The sequence below is a fragment of the Peromyscus californicus genome, unplaced genomic scaffold (assembly GCF_007827085.1).
Source record: "Peromyscus californicus insignis strain IS unplaced genomic scaffold, ASM782708v3 Scaffold_11__1_contigs__length_118956290, whole genome shotgun sequence".
Classification (NCBI taxonomy): domain Eukaryota; kingdom Metazoa; phylum Chordata; class Mammalia; order Rodentia; family Cricetidae; genus Peromyscus; species Peromyscus californicus.
In genome coordinates, this window is record NW_026294402.1 from 16,457,717 (window position 1) to 16,470,613 (window position 12,897).

At 49.2% G+C, this 12,897-nt stretch overlaps 1 protein-coding gene across 1 annotated transcript in view; it reads right to left on the reverse strand.

The window, feature by feature from the left end:
• The window catches only part of Dnmt1 (DNA methyltransferase 1), a 49,730-nt gene extending 38,092 nt beyond the window's left edge, over window positions 1–11,638 (reverse strand). Inside the window, 4 exon segments of the mRNA XM_052753635.1 lie at window positions 401–596; window positions 686–793; window positions 1,614–1,650; window positions 11,473–11,638. Coding sequence (XP_052609595.1) covers window positions 401–596; window positions 686–793; window positions 1,614–1,650; window positions 11,473–11,552 — 421 coding nt within the window. The 5' untranslated portion in view covers window positions 11,553–11,638.
• Between the last annotated feature and the right edge of the window lie 1,259 nt (window positions 11,639–12,897).

A 12,897-nucleotide genomic window follows, 5' to 3' on the forward strand; every position in this document is an offset into this window, starting at 1 on the left:
AAGAGGCAGAGACAGACAGAAGACAGACAGACAAGGAAAGGAACGTTAAACTAACCAGAGAATAAGGGTACAGCTGAATGTCAGTATGTACTTAAGTGTTCACAGGACCTTAGGCTTCCTTCTCAGCACCAGAAACGAACAGAAAGAAACTAGAATACATGTGGTGCACGCTCATTGGTTCAAGATGGACTGTCTATTCAAATGAACCACAGCCTCCAAGATGGAAACAAGTCAAGTGAGATCAGCAAGGTAACACAGGCCTATCATCCAGCACTCAGAAGGCTGAAGCAGGAAAACAGAGTTTAAGGCCAGCCTATGCTATCCAGACAGGCACCGTCTCAAGACAGCCAGAAAACCCCAAACAAGCAAACAACTGTGAACTACTGCCATGTGTTCTTACAATTGGTCTCACTGTCCGACTTGCTTCTCCTGGGCCTGAGTTTGGAGGGTTGTTTTGAGTCTGCCATTTCTGCTCTCCGGCTTGGCCGGCTTCCATTGGCTGGACAATTGTTGGCTTTTCGGGTGAGAGAGAGTGTTCCATTCTCCAAGGACAAATCTTTATTTAACAGGGATTTCACTTTAGCCAGGTAGCCCTCCTACAACAGCAAAGGATAATTTAGCAGGAAGACATCACAGTGGGACAAACAGGAGCCTCGGCCTCCTGGTAACTGGGAAACAGACTTACCTCAGATAATTCCTCTTTATGTAATTTGGTTTCCAAGTCACATAACTGGTTCTTTATTTCTGTTTGCAGGAATTCATGCAACAGGTTCAATTTCTCTTTCACGCACTCCTGTGGAAAGACAGAGCTGAAGAAGCCCCAGATTCCCAAGCTAGCAATTAAACTAACACAGAAACTGAGCCATCTGGCTGCCCCGGTAGATGTGTGCTAAGCAGCCCTGGCTCAGCCAAAAACTAAATACAAGCTAGGCGTGGTGTAGGATGCCTGAGATCTCAACCCAAAGCGTAGACAAGGAGGGTTGCCAGTTTAAGGCCAGTTTGAACTATCTACTAAGCTCAGGGTCAGCCCAAGCTACGGATCAAAACCTTGCCTCAGAAAGGAACTAGAGGGCCGGGCGGTGGTGGCGCACGCCTTTAATCCCAGCACTCGGGAGGCAGAGCCAGGCGGATCTCTGTGAGTTCGAGGCCAGCCTGGGCTACCAAGTGAGTCCCAGGAAAGGCACAAAGCTACACAGAGAAACCCTGTCTTGAAAAACCAAAAAAAAAAAAAAAAAAAAAAAAAGGAAGGAACTAGAGAGCTAGGGAAAATTCTTGGTCATTAAAGCACCTGCTATGCAGCATGAAGACCAGAGTTCAGATCCCCAGTACTGGCACAAAGGCTTGGCAGAATCCAGCTCTCACTAGGCAAAGGAGATTCCCCACATCAAGCTTGACTACTTAAGACTGGCTGAACCCTTGAGTTCCAGATTCAGTGAGTCTCCACCTTAGTAAATAAAGTGGACAGTAATGGACAAAGATATCTGACATCAACCTCTGGCCTCTACATGCACATGCATGCACCTGATTGCACACAGGCACTCATATATATGTGAACACATTTACAGGCACACATAATACATATCCAAATGAATATGTGAAGGAAGAGCAGTTACCTTTTCTGTTAAGCCATCTCTTTCTAAGTCTTTGAGCCTAGGTAAAGGAAATGATACAAAAATAAAATAAGCAACTTCATTTACCTGAGAATCAATGCCACAATTCAAAACAGAAAGAATAACAACAGCAACAACAAAAAAAAACCTGTGGGATGCTGGAATTGGGGTAAGTGCCTGTGGTACTAGTCACTCATAAGGCTGGGGCAGGAGGATAACTCAAGTACATAAATCTGTAGCCAACTTGGGTAACATAGTGAGAAGTGTGTGTGTGTGTGTGTGTGTGTGTGTGTGTGTGTGTGTGTGTGTATAAATAATCCCAGCACTCGGGCAGAGGCAGATGGAGGTGGATCTCTGAGTTCCAGGACAGCCAGAGCTGCAGAGAAACCCTGTCTCAAAACACAAACAACAAAAAGAAAACAAAACCAAAATCCACCCCTGTCCCCCGCCCCAAAAGAAAAAAGAATAGACATCGTATTTGAGTGTTGGGGAAAACAGTCCTCTTCTGCCCCTGGTCCCGATGTCCAACATCAACTTTTCTTTTTGGTTCTTTTCTACAGACAGGGTCTCCTACAGATTGGTAGGTGAGGAAGTTCTTGAACTCTACTCCTGATTCCCTCCACCTCCTGAGTGTGGAGACTACAAGCATGCCCCACCATGCCTGAGTTTCCAGCATGTTCTTCTATGCCTTCCCATGATGTCCTTAGTAGTCTTAACAGCAAGTACCTCAGCCTCCTGGAAGCTCATCTGAGAGCTGCTCACAGTCAGGCCCCACACTCCAGTGGCCAGGGCAGGAAAAGTTAAAGCCAGTCTGGGCTACACAGTGAGACCCTACCTCAGATAACAGGGCTGGAGACGAGCTCAGCCAGTCAAGTGTTTGCCTAGCATGCACGAGCCACTGGGTTCCATTCCTAGCTCTTCGTAAACTGCGTATGGTGGCACACACCTATAATTCCAGCACTCAGCATGAAGGGGCAGGAAGATCAAGAATTCAGTCATCCTTGGCTGTACCTTGTGAGTTTGAGGCTAGCTTGGACTACAGGAAACCCTGTCTCAAAGCAGAGGGGTAAAATACAAGAAAGGAAATGGAGAACAGGTCACAATCAGGGTCCCTCTATAACCTGGATGACCTACAACTGTTTTTCTCCCAACTGAGTCCTAAAAGGGCTGCCACAGCATGATGTCAGCACAAGTCATGGCTGCACTGTGGGGACCAGCCAGCTGATGGCTCCTAAAGGCCAGGTATGGGGTGGCAGCCTTCCATTGTAGAACTAACTGAATGGGAGAAATAAGGTCTCTAGGGCATCAGGCATGCCCACATACACAGGCGCTAGAGATGAAATCTGAGAAGCAAGCTGGTGAGCTAAGAATGCAGCTCAGGAGTGGAGTCCTGCCTGGCATATCAAGGCCTTGGATTCCTTCCCTAGCACTACCTGGGGAAAACAAAGCAGGCCAAGATCTCAAAGAGGTCAACCTCCAGAGTATGTACCAAGTTTGGAAGCACAGAATTCTCTTGGATTTGTCTGAAAAAAAAAAAAAAAAATGTGGGCAGATTACTGATTACCTTACCTCTATGATCAGGGAAGACTAGGAAAAAAAAAAGCCACAAAAGAAAGGTAGCCTGTGACCAAGCCTAGGGACAGTGGAACATGAACAGGTCTAACCACCATGGACAGGAGCCAGGCCTGTGCGATCTCTGCCCCATCCCAGCAGCCTTGAAGTCTGGGTGCTCAGTTTTCAGTCCCTAGAAGGCAGATCCAGTCTACCCAGGGGCTGCCAAAGCGGGGGCACCGTGGTTACTCCACCTACTGGCCAGCCTCCTTCTAGCACCACTCCCATACATGTGCCTACCTTGTTCCAGGTCAGAGGCTGGCTAACTGGACTAACACCAGCAAAGGGCTTTTCTTGGACAAGGTGCTCCACACTCTGCAACTGTACTTATGATTAACTGCAGTGTAGCAGGGACTCAAGCTCTGGAGAGCTGGGGCCTTGAGAATGTCTGTCTGGTACGTACATTCTGGGTTCCATCCCAGCACCCAGTAACCCACATGTGTGTGGTGGCACACATCTGTTAGCCCAGTGCTTAGGAGTAGGGAGAACAGGTTCAAGGCCAGCCTAGACTACAAAATGAGTTTAAGGCTAGCCTAGGCTCCATGAGACTAAAAATGAAAAAGGCTCTGGAATGGCTGGTATTTCAGAAGCTCAGGTTGGAGTGTGGCAGAGTCCTGCCTAACACACACAAAGCCTCGAGTCCTACTCCAACACCCAAAGGAAAAGAAAAACCCCTCCAGGAGCTCAGAGCCCAACACGGGCAAAAGTCATCCCACCCTACAGGTAACTTGGCCAAAGGCAAGACTCAAAGAAAGGCAGCTGCACAGTGGACACTTGTCGCCAGAGGCATAAACACAGCTGCTACAGCAGTCCACGTGACTGTCCCTTTTGTGCCCCACCTGATGCTGGGATGGAACCAGAACCTCACTGTGTTGGGCAAGCAATCTACCACTGAGTCATACTCCCAAACCCAGTTAGTCTGCCTTAAAATGGCGATAGGACACAGCTACTGTGACCAGCTCAACAGTCCCTACACACTGAGATTCAACCAGGTAAGACTCAATTGAGTTTGGTGGTACAGGCCTGGAATCCTAGCACACAGGATGGAAGAGTTCATAGAATCTCAAGTTCAAGGATAACCTGTGCTACAAAAAGCAGTATGTCTCAAAAACAGTGAATGAGAGTTCCAAGTGGAGAACTAAGGCTGGAGAAACACCCTTGGCCCCATGTCGACCTGACAGGCCATGATTCATTCCTACCTACTTCCAACAGCTTAGCCACCTAGGGAAGATAAAGTATTTATAAACCTTTGAAAAAGTAGGCAGTCATAGCCAGGTGCAGCAGCACTGAACCGCAACCCCAACCAACACTTAAGAGGTAGAGGCAGGAGGATGGCAAGTTCCAGACCAGTCTAAATTTTATGGCTCCATTCTGTCTCAAACATAATGCGGGTAGGTCCCAGTGGGATGGTTCAGGGGGTAAAGGCACTTCCTACAAGTGTGACCAAAGTTCAACTCCTACAAGTGGAGGGGGAGAACCCAACTCCTGAAGTTGTCCTGACCCCTCTACATGCGTGCTACACACACACACACACACACACACACACACACACACACACACACACACAATAAGCCTAATTTCAAAAACTCTAATGTAGCCAGGCAGTGTTGACACACACCTTTAATCCCAGCACTCAGGAGGCAGAGGCAGGTGGATCTCTGTGAGTTCAAGGCCAGCTTGGTCTACAGAGTGAGTTCTAGGACAGCCAGGGCTACACAGAGAAACCTTGTTTCAAAAAACCAAAAACAAAAAAACCCTAGCTCTTCCCCGGTGAGAAGACAAACCCAACAGCACAGAAGAGGGACCCAGCAGAGTCCCAGTGGGGAAGCTGCTTCAGGGGACACCCAAGAGCGAGCCATTAACAGTGCCAGGCAGAAAGAAGCCCAGAGAGGGGCCAGCAACAGAAGCTCAGAGCATTTACCTTGTTCCGAGGTCAGAAGACCAAAGGAACCATGGAGAGGCAGGACCACAATACTGGAACCAGGATTTTAGGAATATTAGTCTGACAGAAACATGAACTAGATAGAAGATTGCAAAGGTTATTTCAACATCCTAAACCAGAAATGCTGGTCTGAGATACAATTTGGCAGCAGAATAAGGCCTGCAAGGGAAGCCCAAGGTTCTAGAACCCTGCCTTTTCTGTCTACTGCTGAAGATGAAAGCCAGGGCCTTGAGATGTGTTGAAGACATACTCTCCCACTGAGCTATACCCAACCCCAGCCTCTGGCTAGACTGACGGCGTGAGCCCATCTGATGATAGCATCTTGAGTAGCAAAATGATGTCCCTCTCACAAGATGCTGCTGCCCTGACCCCAGGACCTGTGACTCTTACTTATGTGGCAACAGCCACATCGGCAAATGTGACTAAGATTCTAGCGCTTTCGATGGAAAGATAGGAAGATTATCAGGGACAATCAGTATGGGCCTAGTCTAACCCAGCTGCATCGCAGAAAAGACTGAAGTACAGAGGAAAGGCCAGAGAGACAAGGACATGGTCCAAGAAGCTGGCTGGGGGGGGGGGGGGGTAGGAAAGAGGGGGTAGGAGTCAAACGGTCAGACCATTTCAGAAGCTGCAGACTGTTCTCAGTTTAGCACTGACAAAGCATGTCTATACGCATGCTGAGGAGTACAGCTGCATTCACACACACACACACACACACACACACACACACACACACACACACAATAAAGAGAACTAGCCAGGTGTAACAACACCTGTCACAGTAATCACAAGGCTGGAGTAGGAAAACTAAGTTCAAGATCAACCTGGGGTATGTAATGAGACCTGTCTTACACACACACACACACACACAAATAATCAAGCCTCCCCCACCACCCCACCACCCCCCACACCCCCGAGGCCAGACTTGCAACAGCAATAAACTAAACTATAGTTCCCCAGAGAGAGGACACATTCCTGCCCAAGTGTTTCCAGAAAAGGGCCACAGTCTAGAAATATCTTGGTTTCTACCCCATACCGCCCTCATTTCTGACCTACAGAACAGCACAAGAAATTTAGTGTTTGGCCCAAGGTGTGGTTCAGTGGCACAGCACTTGCCTAGCACAGATCCACAGCCAGCACTAAAAGATACAGAAAGAAAATGAATAGTCGGTCATCTCAACACCAGAGAAAAAGATCTAAAAACTAAACCAGTCTTGGCAGCTCATGCTAGGAATCCCAACAGCACTCAGAAGGCTGAGCAGGACAGAATTCAAAGACAGCCTGGGCTACAAAGACCCAGTTTCAAAAAGAAAGGGTGACTGGAGACGTGGCACACAAAAGTCTAGGCAAATCGCACAACAAGAAGCCTAGATCATTCCACAAGTATGGAATAAAAAGCCAACACAGCTGGGCAGCAGTGGCGCACGCCTTTAATCCCAGCACTCAGGAGGCAGAGGCAGGTGGATCTCTGTGAGTTTGAGGCCAGCCTGGTCTACAAAGCGAGTTCCAGGAAAGGTGCAAAGCTACACAGAGAAACCCTGTCTTGAAAAACAAAACAAAACAAACAAACAAACAAAAAAGCCAACACAGCTGACTGCAGAGTGCTTGAATAGATTACCTCCCTGGGCCCAGGGTGAAGGCCTCCGGGCTGCTGTTCTAACCCACTCCCACCATGAGCTCAGCTGACCTATAAAACTCCACCAAGGAGCAGTCAGTCCCAGCCCCATCTTTCAGATGGCATGTTGAATGGTAAAATATCTGCCCTGGGTTTTATGCCCAGCGCCCTCCAAAAACAGATGAGGGGCCCCTGGAGAGATGGCTTGGTGGTTAATAGCATGCGCTGCTCTTATAGAGGACTTATGTTCCCCACCTGGGTCAGGTGGCTTGCAATACCCCCTCCCTAACTCAAGTTCCAAGGGATCTGACACCTTGTGGTCTCTATGGGCACCTACATGCACATGACACACATACACATAAGTAGAAATAAATCTTTTAAAAAGGGACATGGACAGGGCACTGAGACTAAGCAGACAACCACACAACTGTAAGGGACAGCACCAGGACTTAACAAAACACCTGTCAATCAAGAGACAGTGTTCCAGACCTGGGGTGAGATATCTATCCCCTCCAGCACAGAGCTGCCTGGGTTCAACTTCCACACAGCAAAAATAAGTTAAAATCTGAAGTCACAGAACTCCCTTTTCCTACCCGAGTGAAGCCAGGCTGTGTTACATAACAGAAGAGGGAAAGTCAATGAGTAGAACGCTTGCCTCGCACACTTGAGGCTCTCGGGTCCATCCCCACCACCACATAAACCTGCACACATGGAAGTGGAGGCAGGAGGATCAGGAATCCACGTCATCTTAAGCTATACAGGGCTGCTGTGGCTAGCCTGGGCTACCCAATTGTCTGAGACTGGGAACAGGACTAGTAAAGTAATTGTCAAGCACAAGGACCTGAGTTTGGATCCCACTACTCACAGAAAGATGAGTATGGAGGAAGGGAGGACCTCTGGGCTTGCTGGCCAGTCAGACTAGCTCAATCAGTGAGTTCCAAGGTTATGAGCAATCCGTCTCAAAGAAAAGGTTATTGATCCCAGTACTCAGACACTGGTAGGAGGGTCTGTTGAGTTCCAGGCAGGCCTAGTTTACATATCAAGTTCCAGAATAGCCAGGGTTACATAGTGAAACCTTGTCTCAAAATAAGGTTGAAAGCAAAAATCCAGTCCCAGGGATCTACTGCCCTTTTCTGGCTTCCTTGGATACCAGGCACACGTGGTGCAGATATACTCACAGGCGAAACACCTATACTTACACACAGACATACACACACACACACAGAGAGAGAGAGAGAAAGAGAGAGAGAGAGAGAGAGAGAGAGAGAGAGAGAGAGAGAGAGAATAAAGTAGAAGGCAAGAAACAACTTCCAACTCCAAAAAGTTCAAATGTAATAAGCTAGGCATGGTGGTACACGCCTTTAATCCCAGTATTTGGGAGGCAAAGGCAGATGGGTATGAGGGCAGCTTGGTCTACAAAGAGTTCAGGCTAGCCAAGGCTACACAGACCTGTCTCAAAAGAGGACAAGTCTGATTTCCTAAGTTGTTGCCATCCTGACTTCCGACTCCAGGACCCCCAGAACTGACCTCCTCATGTGCATTGTGGTGAGCGTGTGCACACAGACACAGCAAATAAGTAATAACTGACTTGGTGAGATGGATCTGTGAGTAGAGGCACTTGTCACACGGGCCTGACAAACTTAGTTTGATCCCAAGTCCACATAAAGGTAGATGACAGTATAAACAAGTCTAACTGCCACACTCACGCTGTAGTACATATGCACATAAAATTAAAAAGTAAAGTTGCCCTTACACCCACCCGTACCTTGTGGGACGTGCACAAACACACACCCGTCTACACAGCACTCAGGAAGAACAAGAATCTTAAGTTCAAGGCCAGCTGGAGCACACAGAGACTCTGCCTTGACAAAATTTAAAAAGCTGGAAGCAATTAGAGACCTGAGTCAGCAAGGAGGCCTCAGCTACGGGAAAGACGCCATCTTGTTCAGGGAGAGAAACACTTCATCCTGAACCTGAGTCAGCAAGGAGGTCTCAGCTACGGAAAAGACACCATCTTGTGCAGGGAGAGAAACACTTCATCCTGAAAGGCGTGACTTTTTGAAGCAAGGCTTTGGTTGAATTCTAACATGTGACCCTCCTGCTTCTGCCTTCTAAGGGCTTGGGTTATAGGCCATGTGCCACCACACCTAAAAAAACCTGATTTTTCAAAGACATGGGGTTTAGTACATGGCAAAGAAAATCAGTCTGGGGCTGGCAAGGTAGTTCAGCGGATAGGGGTGTGCTACCAGCCTGATGACCGACACTCCTGATGACCAACACTCCGTACCCAGAACCAGAAGAAGATCAGCTCCTGCAGGATGCCCTCTGCCCTCCACACAGAAGCTGTAGCATGGACCCACATACATACATACTAAATAAAAGAAAATACTTTATATGTCTGGCAGAACTATGCAAACTTAAACTGCCATTTAGACCAACTGCCATTTAAATACAGAATAGCAGCCGGACAGAAGCCGCTGCAAGGCCTAATTCAGCTCCTGACATCCCACCAGATGTAGGTAACTCTTCATACTGCAGATTATATTTTGCTACTAAGTTTTCCTAAATCAAGAAAAATTAAACCAGATGTGGTGTCACAGACCTGTAATCCCAGCACTTGGAAAGAGGATCAAGGCTAGCCTGAGCTATACAACCAACCAGTGGCTAGCCTACCTGGGCTAAAGGAATCCCTTTCTGGAAAACAAAAACAAAAACCACAAGTGAACAGGGAGCACTGTCTAACCTTAAAGAGCCACCAAGTGCTCCAGCTACGAATTGTGGTAGGAAGGTTCAATTATAAAAGAAGAATTTGTTAAGCCGGGTGGTGGTGGCGCACGCCTTTAATCCCAGCACTCAGGAGGCAGAGCCAGGCGGATCTCTGTGAGTTCGAGGCCAGCCTGGACTACCAAGTGAGTTCCAGGAAAGGCGCAAAGCTACACAGAGAAACCCTGTCTCGAAAAACCAAAAAAAGAAAAAGAAAAAAAAAAAAAAAGAAGAAGAAGAAGAATTTGTTGAGGGGTGTCACAAAAGCTGCCAATATTGCCAGGTGGTGGTGGCACGTGCCTTTAATCCCAGCACTTGGGAGGCAGAGGCAGGAGGATCTGAGTTCGAGACCAGCCTGGTCTATAGAGTGAGCTCCAGAACAGCCAGGGCTACACAGAGAAAGCTGGTCTCAAAAAATTTTTAAAAATCTGCCAATTTTTCTGTCTATACAGACAAAAACAGGCATTCAAAACCTAAACCATCATGGTGGCACATGCCAGTAATCCCAACACTGAGACAGGGGCAGGAAGATAGAGAGTTCCAGGCCAACCTGGGAAACTCACCAATAATCCTGTCACCCCACCCCACCCCACCCCCGCCCCAAAAGAAAGAGTGCAAAAGGGCTGAGGTGTAGCTCGGCGGTGGAAAGCTTGCATGCACAAAGCTTCAGAGGGTGGGGGTGTCCGACAGGAAGGGGAATGTCAGCCACACTCTTGTCTCCCACTTCACCCTCCAAAGCTCAAATAGAAATTGGCCTGGCATCACCGCAGTAAACGAACCCATGGAAATAGACAGCACAAGTAGATTCATAGATCGGGTTGGAAGACGTCCAGAGCTGGTCAGGGCACCTATGACTAATGCACACCACCACATGGGACAAGTTCTCAAGAATGAACTGCCTGATGATGTCCTTCTGGAACAGGAAGCGGGATCGTGTTCCCGCCAAGCCCCGTGCACAGAGGTAGTATCACAGGGCCCATTACCCAGAGTCCCTCACTTCCAGTGACACACAGTGGACCGTTGAAGAGCTTCCTTGGTCGCTGGCAGAGGGGGTGGGGGGTGGGAGGGTTGGCGGGTGGGTATTCACATGGACTGAAATGGGGTGGGGGTTACCTGCCATCCCTCACTCCTCGGAACATGCACACTGGACAACGTAAAAAGCTTCCTCAACGGTGCCAGGATCGAAGGAATTGGTGCACAGGGGTTACAATCACGGGGCTGGGGTCGAGACAGCTCATTACCATCCATCTTTCCCTCCCCAGGATACACACTTTGGACAGGGTCAAACGTTTCCTCGATTGCTCTGGGATCTCAGGGCCTGGTTTATGTCACTGAAAAGGTGGAGGGCCTATTCTGCACCATCTCCCCCCAGGCAGAGTCCTTCGGATGGCTCCAGGATCGCAGGGGCTCCTTTACTTTAGGGTAAAAGCAAAACAAAAACCCACGAGGGCTGCAAGCTGCCCAGGCCCGGCGCTGCACCGTGACGCAGAGGAAGCCCTCCTGCACCAGGGCGACCCTGGGGTGGGCACCGTGGGACCTCCAGGGCACCGGAAGTGGAGGCCAGAGCTGGGTGGGGGCTGCGGGGTGTCCGCGGGGGAGGGGGCATTTCCTGCAGACCCAGGCGCCTGGCTGACCAAAGAGGAGCAAACCAGGAGGTGCCCCCGAGCTCGTTCTATTTCAGGAGGCTAGGAGATACTCTCGCCTTTCTCCCTCAAGCTCCCAGTCAGCGGACTGGCCAGCACACCGGCCCCCACCCATTTTGGCGCCAACAGCCTTGGGGACGCGCGACCGGAAGCACGGCCCGCGCCAAGCACGGCCCGCGCATGCGCGCCCCGGCTGTCAGCGGCCGCAGGGCCACCCACAGCAGAGATGCCTCCACAAATGCCCGGGCATCGGTCTAGCCCCCCACCCTCACCCCGCGCGGCACCTACCGCCTGCGGACATGGTCGGGCAGCGAGCCTGCCGGGGAGGCGAGCGCGAGCACTCGGGCCGGGGCTGTTCGTGCTGGCATCGCGCAGGTTGCAGCCGACAGGACAGCTCGGAACGAGACCCCGGCTTTTTCGCGCGCGCGGAAACCAACTGGGAGGGGGCGGCGCAAGCGGAAGCAGCGTGTACCACAGGGTGAGGGGGTGGGGAAAAGCCGCGCCGAGCCGAAGGGAGAGAAGGGAGCGCGCATGCGCAGGACAGGCGCGCCGCACACCTCCGGGCTGCAGTGGGCTCGTCCGCGCCCGGGCTGGCGCCACTACCCTCTCCTTTTCCCCGAGAGATGGCTCAGCTCTTGAGAGCCCGTAGAGGACCCTGGGTTGGTTACCAGCACCCACATCCAACCACTCAAAGCCCCTGTAACTCCACTTCCAAGGGATCCTACGCCCTCTTCTGGCTTCTGTGGGCACTGCACTCACACGTGCATACACACACACACACACACACACACACAATTTTAAAAAACCTTTTAAAAAGAAAAAAAAAAATCTATGAGCTCTTAAAAGGCCTCACATCTAATCTAGTCTTCACCCTGTGCCCTCTAAAGTGACCTTGAGTATACCATCTGGACTTATCCTGTGTTCTTATCTGCCAACCAGGGCTGAGAGCACCTCCTTGAAAATGTAGTTCACAAGAGACTTTTAAGCCAATACATCAAGGATGTAGCATAGTGGAGAGGCCAGGAACCACGTCCATAACCTGCGTTGAATAAAATCAGTAACAGAACACAGGGGAATGATGGTCTCTTCTACTGACCTTCCACACGCTGTGAAAGGATTGGGAATATATAGCTCAGCAGTAGAGTGCTTACCTAGCACACTCCAGAGCCCTGAGATCTATCCTTGGCACCAGATGAATAAATGAAGGGAATGAATATGAGGAGCAGGAAAATGGCTGAGAGAACTGATCCTTATCAGTCCTCTTCTGACTATAGATGTACTTTGACACACACCCACACATATGTACATAAAAATAAATTTAAAAATTCTTTACAAATTTTTAACCAAAGTTTTTTGTTTGGGTTTTTTTGTGTGTGTTTTGTTTTGTTTTGTTGGTTTTTCTTATGTATTTATTTATTTTTCTATTATCAGCTTGATACAGTACAAATTCTTATCCTAATAGCAAAATGTTTCACTGAAGCTTGCCCAGTGATTGGGTAAAACCAAAACTTATTATAAGCTGCAGTCATCCTAGGGTCCCCCCTGCTATGTAGCCTCCCTGGATCTGTGGGTTGCAGTCTGATTGTTCTTTGCTTTATATCTAGTATCCACTTATGAGTGAGTACATACCATGTTTGTCCTTCTGGGTTTGGGTTACCTCACTCAGGATGATATTTTCTAGTTCCATTCATTTGCCTGCAAATTTCATGCTGT